This window comes from Silurus aristotelis (genome assembly GCF_946808225.1).
Source record: "Silurus aristotelis genome assembly, chromosome: 6".
NCBI classification, from domain to species: Eukaryota; Metazoa; Chordata; class Actinopteri; order Siluriformes; family Siluridae; genus Silurus; species Silurus aristotelis.
In genome coordinates, this window is record NC_139579.1 from 10,620,979 (window position 1) to 10,634,241 (window position 13,263).

The 13,263-nt window shown below is 37.3% G+C and overlaps 1 protein-coding gene across 1 annotated transcript in view; it reads right to left on the bottom strand.

Moving 5' to 3' along the window:
• Window positions 1-318: 318 nt before the first annotated feature.
• Window positions 319-13,263, bottom strand: part of chrna11 (cholinergic receptor, nicotinic, alpha 11) — a 42,837-nt gene continuing 29,892 nt past the window's right edge. Inside the window, exons 7-10 of the mRNA XM_083543485.1 lie at window positions 9,430-9,624; window positions 6,827-6,913; window positions 5,424-5,533; window positions 319-1,844 (exon numbers count right to left, since the gene is read on the bottom strand). Of these exons, the coding sequence (XP_083399611.1) occupies window positions 1,098-1,844; window positions 5,424-5,533; window positions 6,827-6,913; window positions 9,430-9,624 (1,139 nt within the window). The 3' untranslated portion in view covers window positions 319-1,097. The remainder of the gene's footprint in view (window positions 1,845-5,423; window positions 5,534-6,826; window positions 6,914-9,429; window positions 9,625-13,263) is intronic.

Here is a 13,263-nt window from a genome sequence, read left to right on the forward strand (position 1 = left end):
GAAATAAAATGCCTAGAAGACTGTAAAAGTTAGTGCCTGTGTGCCATTTCTCGGTGTATCTCAAGGGAATTTTCCCAATGTTCCATCCTGTTTTCTCATCGCTATCAATCTCTCTTTCTTTACCTTCTATAAGTCTAGTCTGTTGTTTTGATTCATTTGAATTTAAAATTGCATCTGTGTGCCATGTTTCAAAATGTGAGATGCTCTATTTTACTCCTCTCCCCTAAAGGGATTCCTGATTTGCCAGGAACATGCTTTGTTCATACTTCACGTTCTTACTTTTCCCCTTCACTGTTTTGAATTCTTACACTCTTTAACTCACATCTTTTTTTAATGCCAATAAATAATAACAATCGATCACCAATCCCTTTTCTACCTTGCCTTCAATTCAATTCTCCTGCTCCTTTGACTTGTGCTCTCTCTTTCATTGCATTTGTCCTCCCATCCGCTCTTCCCTCAGTGATGATTTACAATCTCCATCCCGCGGTCTCTTGGTAGGTTTAACGAGCATTCTGCATCGCATCCCCCCTTAATGTCTATATTCCTCTACTTCCCATTGCTTTACTGTATTTTGCTGCAAAAAGGCGTCTTACTCCTCTGTCTGCTATTAAAAGGAAATAGGGAAAATAAGCCTTATCTTCTCATGAATGATTTCGGAAAAAATGTTTGAAAAAGTCAACACCACCTACACAGACATCTTGAGCCCCTCCTCCACTCTCACTTTTGTTGCTCGCACTTACCAGCCCTTTTTTTTCCATTCAGTGCACCACACCCAAACATGCACATTCTCAAAATATATTTGGACACTTCACAGTGATCTTGTACTGTCCTATGATGACAAGACCATGTTACATTCTTTCGAATAAGAATTTAGTTCCCATTGACTCCCCTTTCTCTTTGAGGTTAATGTTTGTATGACAAATAAGTCAATTTCTGTCTATTTGTCTGTCTAGTATGTAAAATTATAGAGTCCCGTTGTTTAATACACTTTATTTTTTTCCCCCACAACTCGAAGGTCTTTGATGAACAGTCTGAAATATTTCCTCTGTACAGACAGACTTTCCTGATCTACACATTGTGCATTCATTTGCATCCCATCAAATGAAATCCTTGGAAACTGCTTCGACAAAATTGGGCGCTGACATGAGGATAGAGATGGTACAGATGATGTTAAAGACACTGAAGGCAACAAGGCAGAGGCGATCAATGACAGCCCCTGCAAATTTCCACTGCTCTTTTACACTGTCACTTTCGTCCTGGGCTCTGAAACGCTCAGCAATGTAGCGCACCTCATCCAGGATAGCCTGCAGCTGTGGGTCTCCTGCACTGCCACTAGCTGCTGAGCATGAACAACCACCAGCACCACCCGAGACCGTACTGGGGCATCCAGGGGCTTCCAGGTTTGGTGTTGGAGGAGGTGGTGGAATGCTGAAATGCGGAGGCAAGTGAGGTGGTGGGCTGGATGACCCTGGTCGAGTAACAACACCTGATATGCTGTTCCTTGGGGCTGAGTCGGTCAATAGCGGAGGCGGCGAGGCCTCATCCAAGCTTGGAAACCCAGTGTAGAGCAGGTTTCCGTTGTTGTTAACACTGTTAATTTGTGAGGGCATGTGGTTGGCATGGCCTGCTGCTTGCAAGAGGCTCTGAGGGTGGAGTGGATGTAGTGTGGTAGGCACATGATGGTGTTGGTGGTGGTCCACTGTGTTGGGAAGGCTGCCGGTATGGGAGCCTGAAGAGCAACGGCGTAAATGCGGAGCACATGGAGGACGCTCAGGGTCTTCACACTCACCAGGGCGCTTCATACGCAAAAACCAGGCCACCCACTGGAGCAGAACCAGCTGGACCTTTAAAAAAAAAGAAAAAAAAAAGAAGACAAATAATTGGGGAAGAAAAAAGCAATTACAGATAACCACAGTAAATTAAAAACCTTTTCATCTTGGGCCTCAGTGATAAGGATGTTGGTATTCCAAATGATAAAGAAAGTATAATAAAATGTTAAATATTATATCTTTTTTGTAATTGTGTAACCTTCAGTAGGTTTTCATTCTAATTAGTACTCGAGCAGCATGATTTATATAAGCGTGACAGTCTAGCAACTGTTAAAAAGTGAAAGCTGTGGGATTCTGAGAATAAAGTCCTCTAAAAACTTGTGCAGTCTCAATTCAAAAGCAAGAGAAATAGAGAAATACTTTTCACTTTGTGAGTAAAATCTATTATGATTGGTTTTGTTACTTAGTGCATTTCCTTTCAAAATAATTGACATTATTCTAAGGAGTTTACTAAATGCATGCTGGCTTAGGAGACGAGCCTATTCCTCACATCAACATCAAACAAGCTTTTTGAATAAATAGTTCATAGAAATCATTATAGATGCTTCATTATGAAAAGAAAAATAGGCATAATAAGAAAAAAGTCTCTACACAGTTATAAGTATAGAATGGGTTAATATTCAGTGGTGTAAAGTATTTGAGTAAATGTACTTTGTTACTGTACTTAAGTAAATTTTTGGCTACTTTCTAGTTTTACTGAGTGTCCAAAATATAAACAGCTTTCTCTACTCGACTACATTTATGATTCAATGTATGTACCTTTTACTCCACTATATTTTAATTGACAATGACTGTTACCAATTACATTTTGCACCTCTGTTGAAGACGTCATTACGGTTCAACACTCCTCTACCCACATCTGCTGCCTGTAAATGACTTCTTTATCACCACTAGCCTCATTTTCAGTCCAAAAAGAGCATAAAAACTTTGAGAACCAGCTTTTGTTGAAGTTGAATACAAATATTGCCCCTCTCTGAGACTGAAGGTGCATCCAATCACAGTCAGAGCTGAATATTTGATTATACTTTATCTACGATTATTTACTTTAATTTTATTCCATTGAATGGATCTTTGGGACATGATACTGTAATTTTATTTGTTAGATAGTTAGAAGATCCTGTTTGGAAACTTTGCTTTACTACTTTGTCTTTTTTTATTACTACATTTTCATTTACATTACATTTTTGTTTAATTCTGGCATGTTGTAGAGACTGTTGTGTTGATGTTTAAAGAAGTGTTGAGGTGTACAATTTAATTTGTATTTTAGGAAATAAAAACTCACAAATCAACAATTTTTGGCTTTTCACTCAAATGTCTCGGTGTTTGAGGTGGTGTTGGGGTCCACATGGGGGGGCACAAGAGGGGCATTGCATGTAATGTATTTATTCTTAAATTTACACTCTTTATTTGGCAGGGGAAGGGGGATACCCCTTAGCAAATTTGCCGTTGCCCCCTGTCTATTGTTCAATAAATTGTTTTCTCTATAATGCAACTTTTTTTTTGATCCCACAGCCCTTAATCAAGTTGGGTTTTGGCCCATAATAGGAAACAGTTTGGCACTTCTGGTATATAGTATAGATATCAAATAATAATGTACCTTTTTGGAATGTGTGTTATACTCCATGTAAGTACTCTTTCTTTTAAAAATTTGGTGCATTATTTAATGAACCCTAACCTCAACGCGTGTCATGTGACACAATAACAGTGACATGCAGAATACTGACACCAAAATTAAACAAAAATCCTCAATGATGTCTTTAAAAGATTTCCTTTTGCCATCATACAAATACGTCTTTGGAAAATGACCAATTTATTAAGCAAGTCCTGTCAACGTTTCTGACCCAAATAGAGACAACAGGAACAGACAGTGGCTGACACTCTGTCTGTGTTCGGGCTGCACAAACACTCAGTACAGTATTTTTCTTCCTGCTTTATGCATGCATATGCTGCAATACATCTTGAATTTTTAATAACTGATGTAGAAACTTATATTACGAAAATACAACACTCACTTTAACTGCTCCAACGCCAAGTCAAAATCAACTAAAATCATTTTCATTATCCCACACAAATGTAAAATAGTGAAGAAATGCACTGAGCCAACGTAAGACGTGCTTTGTTAAGATCAACGTGCCTGTGATTAATAATAGACATTTTCTCCAGTGTAATTCTAAGGCCATGACACATCGCCAGTAGCTGTTCAAGTCACATTTAACATATAAACCTCACTTTTCATGGTGGCATTTGGTGTATTTGGTGGAGTTAATTGTCCAGATTTGCACATCTATGCTATTATGATAATCTTATTGGGAAGAATTTCTACTAGATTGTTAAATGTAGCTGTATGGTTTAATAGGTACTCCAGTTCATCCCGAATTAATATATACTTTAACCTTAACCCTCTTCGTTTAAGTGAAGGGAAACTGTAATTTTTAGAGGTACATTGTAACATTGTGGCGATTGCTTCCAGAAATAGCACTTACTAAGTGTGTACAGTGTTCAGATGTAGCTTTCTGATGCTGGCTTGTGTGTTCTGCTTCAGAATGTCTTGGTAGTCTTGAGATTTCAATGTACTTTTAGATTAATGGCATTTGGCAGACACCTTTATCCAAAGCAACTTTTACCTTATTCATACAACTGAGGGGGGTTAAGGGTTTTGCTCAGGGGCCCAGAAGTGTCAGCTTGATGTGGTTGGGATTTGAACTTGTGACCTTTGGATTCAAAATCCAATGCATTTACCACTAAGCTACCACCTACCCAGACACAAAGCAGCTGCAAAAACCTAAATGAGCTTCCTCCATGTTGAACACTTTTTTTTTCAGTTTTTTTCTTCTATACATACAACTATTGTGCCTTGGCAAAAAGTTGTCTAATTTGTCCAAAGGATATTTCATTGAAGCATTACAGCTTTTAAATATGCATAGCATCAGATTCCAGTGTGCCTTTTTTTGTATGTTTTTCTTTCAACAGTGAAGTCAAATTTCCTTTTGCAGCCACATCCAAGGAGGCTGAAAATAATCTAATGAACCATGAACTTTTAATATTTGTAACCATAGTCACAGAAAAATCATACTGGCTTGAGATAGTATTAGAGCCAATAACATTTAACATGCTTGTCTTTTCTTTCTGGCCTCCTCAGACAACGCTGTCCTTTACTTTGGTTCATGCTTAGTATGGTGCACACAGCAATACCAAACAGTGACTGCTTCTCCATTTAAATAGGCTGAATGCCTGATGAATGTTTTATCACAAGATAGCAAGAATGTGCATTAGCAATTAATTAGAATAAACATTCTGGAAAAATGACAATAATTCAATTGCTGATATTTCTTTATAGGTAATAACAAATGTGTCTGTAATATTTTCATTTGTTCAATTATTTGAAATATTCTGTTTAATCCAAATGTCAAAGCAAAGTCAGATTTCTATTAAATTAAATTAACCATGATGGATACTTTTGTTTAATTCAGGTTAGTTCTTCTAGCAGGGATTCCAACAAATCTGTTTATATCCGTACATTATTTATGACTTATGAACCTGCTGGTAAAATATATGCGTGTAGGTTTGTGTGTGTGGTTGTAAGGAGAGATTTACCCATTTAGGCATGTTTCCCCCATTCGGATCGTGATGATGATATTGTAGTACAACCACAGTTGCTATAACTGACATCCCAACAATGATCATTATACTGGCAAAGTACTGCCCTGAGAGAGAAAGAGAGAGAGAGAGAGAGAGAGAGAGAGAGAGAGAGAGAGAGAGAGGGGGGGGGGGGGGGGGGGGGGGCATTAATGTTTGATTTATATTCTTCTTTAAGAAAATGGCTTCTAACCATAAAAAGAGCATTCATACTTTGCCTAAAATAAGACATGGAAAAAAAATTCAAATATGCAATACAGAGAACAGCAGTTTATGTGAAAAGAGATCACCATACATGGTTATAAATATTAAAGAGAGAAAAAGTATGAGAGAAAGAAAAACAGCAAGTTATTCAGTCATCATTCATAATTTAACACATATAGACCAGATGAACTTTATATGTTATATGGATAAGAGTATGGGGCCAGAATTTTCCAGCCATATGTGGTTCTTCCTCAAACTAATACCCCAATGTTACACTATTGCATTTCAATCCAATAGATTTTCCCTTTACTTTAGGAGGCCCGAATCTGTTTTAACTTGACAATGCCCTTGTACACGAAGCCAGCTCCAGGAAGATATGTTTTATATGGGTTGGAGTGGAAGATCTTGAGTGTCCTTCTATAGAGTTCTGACCTCAACTCTATTGAACACGTTTGTGAAGATAAATGTGAATGCTGACTGCATCCATAGTTTCCTCACCTCACCTACATCAGTACCTGAATTTACTAAAACCCTTGTGGCTGAATGAGCACAAATCTCCACAAGCACACTCCAAAATCTAGTGAAACATCTTCCTAGAAGAGTGATGGTTATTATAACAGCAAATGGGGACTTAATGTGGAAGGGGATGTTCAAAAAGCACATATGAATGAAAGATGTGTGTGTTTGTTTGTGTGTGTGTATACACACACACACACACACACACACACACACACACACACACACACACACACACCTTTCAAAAAGCACTTGGTATATAGAATTTTTATTTCACCACCTCTTTACTCAATTTTTCATTTACTGTCATATCATTTATTTCCTATTTAGAATGTATTAATTCTATTAAGTTTTAAAGATAAGCAAATGGTCCGATCATCTAACCAACACAAGGGAATTTTGCTGTAGGCTCAGCCTAAGATATATACAGTCTGAGGCATACTATTACCACCTGCATCTATAATGACATCATACCAGAGTACTCCTGCTGGTTAAGTGAACTCTAAATGAGGACAAAATGGATGAGTCATATACTAGGTTAAGGGTAGAGAAATGTTTACACACACACACACACACACACACACACACACACAAAGGTTTGTATGACTCCAGTGGCTTGTTGTACTGTGTTGCACACATACCTATAAGTGGAATGGAGTCAGAGGTGGCAGGCATAATTTCTGCCACCAGTAACATGAAGACTGTTAGTGATAGCAGAACTGTAATACCTGTAGAAAAGAGATATAAAATAATAAATAAAAAAATTAAAAGAATGGTTAATAACTAATACAACTAAGCAACAAAGTGGCACTTAAATCCTTAATACTTACATTTCCAGTTAAAAATATATACAGAAAGCTAAAACAAACGAAGGAGACTCTTTTGAATTGTCTAATGAATGATAAGAAGTTTACGTAGAATGCGTTAGATATTTAAAATTCAGTGTAAAGATAGAAATCGTGCATGCAGAAGATGAGAATTACTACCTGGCGAAAAAATATTTGCACTTAGATGAGGCAAAACTGGCCAGCTGGATGTATGTGTATGGTTCACCTATCACTGGATTTAACAAAAAAAAGAATTACACCAGGCCATTTGTCTTCCTCAATCTCACTTTATTCCTGTTCATGTCCTTCTTCCCCTCCCTCTCTCTGCTATTCATCTCTTCCTCTGCATCTCGTGCCCATCAATTTACACCCCTCTCCATTTCTCACTAAATCTTCCTCAATCTTCTTTCTTTTGTAATTTTTGTATTTAAATCTTAAAAGTGCACTCCTGGCATACCATATAATAGAAAAAAAGCAACTATCACAACCACCAGTATTCCCCACAATCAATAAACATGATGGATGGGCCTTTAGGAAAATGCTATTAATGAATGAACTTCGAGAAGAAAATGAAGAAACATCCATAACTGTCTCGTTTCAGCCGATGGAAAATATGAAAGTCCACAAGGGACACACTGTAGGTACAAGGTAAAACATGAGCAAACTACTTTCATAAATCAGAAATAAAATAAACCTACAGTCTCAAATGATCACAAAACCATGTGAAAAGGAAATGACAAATGCATCTAATCTTGTTTAAATATATATGTATATATCTATGTCAATCATGTGGCAGCCTGATCTGAGTTTCAAATCGTGCATGTTTGTCTGTGCCAGATTTGCAGAAAATACTGATCTCCTCGGATTTTCAAATACAACAATATCTTCAGTTTCCTCATAATGATGTGAAAAGGACAAAACCATCCTGTAAATGAATGTTTTACCGACTGAAACACCTTGCTGATTAATGAGGTCAGAAGACAATGACCAGACTGCTCTGAGCTGACAGGAAAACTAACTAAAATAATTATTCTTTACAACCATGGTGAAAATCATATCAAAATGCAGAACACATCCAACTTGTAGTTGGGCTACAAAAACAAAAAAAGAGTTTAGGTTTCACTCCTGTCCACCAAGAACAGGAATCTGAGGTTATCATGGGCACAGAACTTATCAAAGAGACATTTTCACCTACTGAACTGTCCCTCACTCATTGTTTTTTATTTTAGGTTTTGCTCAATTCAACTTAAACTCTGCAGACATTTGAGTAAAAATACCATAATTGAATTTAAATATCAAAACTAGCAATAGCAATACCCTGAAAAATGGTCTAGCTACTGTACTTGAACCATTGTGGAGAAAGCTGGAGATAGCAATACATAAACATTCCCCATTCAATGTCAGATTGATCGTGAGGATCTCCTGAAAATGTCCTCAGGCCCCTAGCACACTGTTTCATATTCACCTAACAGGAAAGGATCTAAACCAAGCCTCTGCCAAGAAGCCCAGACAAGAAGCTGTTGAATAAAAGTATTATAGTTCAGTCATCAGCCCCCATCAGCGTCAAGGCTCAGTGCCTTGTAAATGTCAGACCCTGAAAAAATTGCTACTCCGACCCAAAATGTCCGTTCCATTTTGGCCAGAGGCGTGATTGAAATGGAATATCCCACAGTTCAGCATCAGCATACTTTCTTATGCAGAAGATGACCAGTGAGTCCTTAATTTGGAATGGTCACACTGCTTTGTAAAAGACTTTTACTTTCACATTCTAAGGCTAACAAATATAATTTAATACATCTGCAAGATGCATGCTTCCATCTTCCCATTGCCTCAGCATGCTTATGCTTTTGAAGGTGCCTTCCAATTTTTAAGCACCTTTCCATTTAGTCCTGAAGTGTATAACTTACTCATAAAGTAGTGGCAGACATTCACCAGGTTATTCTGGCAGTCATGAGGGGTGAAATAGAATGCTGCACATGTAGGTTTCCTGTAATGCTGAGTCAGCAACAATGTGGCAGGAACTGAGAGGGCAAGCTCATGGGAATAATTTGATCACTTCTGATATCTTATAATCTTATTCTTTTTTAAAACATTTTATTTTGCAATAGTGATGTGTAAAGGTTTCTGTGTAAACACAAAAAAAAAAAAAACGTTGGATCGATTTCATCTTAGGGCAAGCAGTAAAGTCAAGATATTGGAGATGGGCCAAATTTATAATGTATTGTCCTCTTGTAAAGCTTTTGTGTAAACAAGAATTATATTATATAGGAGACTTGTAGGTGTTTGTTTTGCAAAGTGGAACTCGTCACTTTAAATAACTGTAATAAAGCTAGACGAATACAAAAGATGCAAAAACAAAAATGGTTAAAAAAAAACTTAAAAACTCCCATCTCTTCTCTCTTACTCTGTCTCATTACCCAGTGAGATCTTCTCTCCAGAATCAGCAGGTAGCACAAAAATCAGTAGAGTCATGGAGGAGAGCAGAACACAGGGAATGAGGAGGTTCAGGGCGTAGTAGAGCGTTCGTCTGCGGATGGTAACCACAAATGTCACGTCTGGGTATGGCTCCTTACAGCAGTCATAGAAAACCTCATTCCTTGTCCCAGGCACACCTTAGTGTATAAATAAAGAATGAGAAAAATTGAGCAGAACACATGTCTTAATAATTATTCAAATTAAATTCCTAACAAATGAAAAAGACAGAAAGTTGTGAGGTTCTGTTGAAACCTAGATCAATAGGCTTGTTTGATGAAAGAAGCTCAGTTTGTGTCCATGCAGTAGCCTGCCATTCTAGTGATCTGCCCTATTGTTTCTCAAAGAAAAGTCTTCAATGCTATGGATGTTTTAAGCCATCACAGCTGAACCCACCACTGAGTTTCACTGCTTTTATATTCTCAACAACTGATCATTCTCATTTCATCTCTCGTACTGTCCAAAATACTGTATACAAAGAGAAGACATCCGCATTAAACGTAATTGTCCCTTGGTGTCAATACGAATTAACACAGTGTGTGTGTGTGTGTGTGTGTGTGTGTGTGTGTGTGTGTGTGTGTGTGTGTGTGTGTGTGTGTGTGTGTGCAAGCGTGTGTGCATTTGCTGCCATGAATCAGACTGACATCACATTCAGCATGTATTCCCACCCTGTGCCCAGTGGTCCACAGACTTCCAGACTTGTAGTGTATTTACTGAAAATTTAATTCAGATCTACTTTCACTTAGACACTTAATTCAGTTAAATGTAATGAAATTAGCAGCTGGCAGATGAGATAGAGATTAAATGAATGTAATGGGGATCAGTCAGATTAACTTTACAAAGTCAGTCCTTGTTTTGATGCCTAAAGATCTCAAAAAAGGCCCTGCTTTAATCACACAATCAGCCCTGATTGAGTTGTGTTTACTGCAGTAGAAATGACACGGCAATACTTTTTTAAAATGTTTTTTTAAAGGTTAATACAATTTACATGAAAGTCCTCTCCACAACCCACTACCTTGAAATAAGATACACTTTAAAAAATGTCCATTAGTCATACTATTGACAAAATATGTTCTTTATGCAAACATTTTATTAAATTAAGTTTCACAGTATCTTCTCAACCACTAACCATCTTGTCCTAAGTCTTATCTTATCTTAAGTCACCCTTATCTAGAGCAACTTACAACAGTTGAGGATTAAGGGCCTTTCTCAAGGGCCCAGCAGCAGTGGTGGACAGTAATGAAGTAAATGTGACTTGCTACTGAACTTAAGTAGCTTTTTTGTGTTTCTGTACTTTACTAAAGTATTTCCATTTCGGGAGGGTTTCTGTTGAACAGACGCTAAACTGTATGTTCGTGTTAAGTAGATACCACCAAGCGGCAATGACGGTTTTAGCTTGAACCACATGACCAAACATTCACTCACCATTGATTAGTTTTAACTTTAAAAAAGCTCCTCACTGCTTCAGCTACCATCGCTGGGCGAGTAAGACATATTCATGTATAAATATCACCCTAAATGCATTTATTACACAATTAAATACACGTCATTGTGCACAATTGATCAAAATCCCATAACCAAGAACTACACAAATCCTTAGCTATTTGTAGCCATAAGATACATACAACATCTTTATCTTTATAATATATGTTTTTTAAATTAGCCTTTAAGCTGCACTGGAGATTCCCCTTACTGAACTTAGGGTTAGGGTTAGAGCATAACCCGTTATAAGTGATATACAGTTATTAACCTATTTCATTAAATGCATTAGCATTTACTATCCTCATAACGAGAAGAGGGATAAAGCTGCAAACACTTTATCTTTTCTATGTTTCCCCCCTACGTCTTTCTTCTTTTTTTCTTAATTGGGCTCCTGAGGATTTAGAGTATTTTTCATCATCCTTAATTATAATTTGGATTCGGTTCTCCTTACTGAATAAAATTATTGTTTTATTCATAATTTTTTTGTGTGGCTGCCATATGCCCCCTCAGTGCATGCTTTACCTTAATTGGTGGCTTGCTGCATTTTTACCAGTTACATTTGTATCCACTCATAAATAAAAAGGAATTACTGATTTTGCTAAATCTAGTTGAGTAAAAAGTAAGACTTTGAAATGTACTGAAGTTAAAGTAAAAGTATCCCCAAACAGAAATACTTGAGTAAAGTACAGATACGCAAAAAAAATCTACTTAAGTTCCGAAACGAATTACATTTACTTCGTTACTCTCCACCACTAATCCACCACTGAGTCCAATGCCGTAACCAATGAACTACCACCCTCCATTTCATGTTCCTTATCTCTCTGTTCCCTTAATGAAATGCAATGTAGTCTTTTAGGACCAGTTTCTCCTTCTCATTTACTGCATACTTTATAGTCTTTCATATGAAGTCTTATTCCTACACCACAAGGAAAACAACAAAGGAAGAAATGTGAACAACGTTGAGAAAGAAATCTTGAATGATTGTTTAAGAGTGATTTCAATGATTTAAAATCATACTCTTGGTGTAACCCAAATGAGGGATGGGTTTTGAGTCTGGTTCCTCTCAGGGTTTCCTCCTAATTTCCTCTAAGGGAGTTTTTCCTTGCCACAGTCACCCCAGGCTTGCTCATTGGAGATAAATGCACACAAATCTATTACATTACATTAAATTATATTAAATTACATTACATTACATTACATGCTTACTATAGAAATAAACTTAAAATGAATTGATTCAGAGGAATCATTCTTTGGAATGTGCTAGAGAAGATTTTATAGAGAGGTTCAACTCTCCTGTGCTTAATATAAGAAGTCAGGCAAAAACTAATGCATCTCTTGATGGAAATCAATGTTGTGGCATTCTATAATTTGTTGAAATAATGCCACAACAAATGTGTGCCACCTTTACAGCACCTTCCCTGCAATGATTTTATTACATTTGTCTGGATAATTCGTTAATGTTGAGGATGTTGAGATCAGTAAATTATCTCCTGCATGACTACAACTAGTTCAAAATGCTGCAGTTCAGAGAAAACATTTTACCCTGCTTTTAGCTTCTCTGCATTGGCTTCCATTTGATCTTTACATTCGGTGTAAGGTTTTATTGCTTGATATTAAAACCTTAAATTGACTGCCCCATTCTTAGATTGTGGACATGTGCTTTCTACACACACTGCTTCAAAACCCTTAAGGGCATCCTCACAGTCTTTCTGACTGCTCCTTGATCTCAGCTAAGACAGAAAGGTCCTTGTTTTTTTTGTTTTTTTTTGACTGCTGAACTGAGGCTCTGGAGCAGTCTACCATACATGTCAAACATACTTCATCTCTACTCCTTTTATAAAACAAACCTCAAAAACATATATCTTTCCCTCCAAAGCCTTCAGGAATGATTAAAGGCATATTGTATCTGTGTGTGTGTGTGTGTGTGTGTGTGTGTGTGTGTGTGTGTGTGTGTGTGTGTGTGTGTGTGTGTGTGTGTGTGTGTGTGTGTGTGCGTGTGTGTGTGTGTGTGTGTGAAAGAGAGATTTGTGGGTATATATACTGTTTTTCTGTGTATGTTTTTGTCTAAAGCAGAAAACAATGCTACCTGGTTTATCTTTTGTAGCAACTTTATTCTGGTCAGACTCGCAGTGGATCCAGAACCTATTCTGGGAACACTGGGCATGTAGTGGCTAGCTTTGCTATCTTCGAACCTAATGTCAATTTATTCTGACCAATCTACCTATTGGCATAAATAACCGACTCAAACATGAGGAGAACATGCACAGAAATACTGTACAGACAGAAAACTAAGCTCA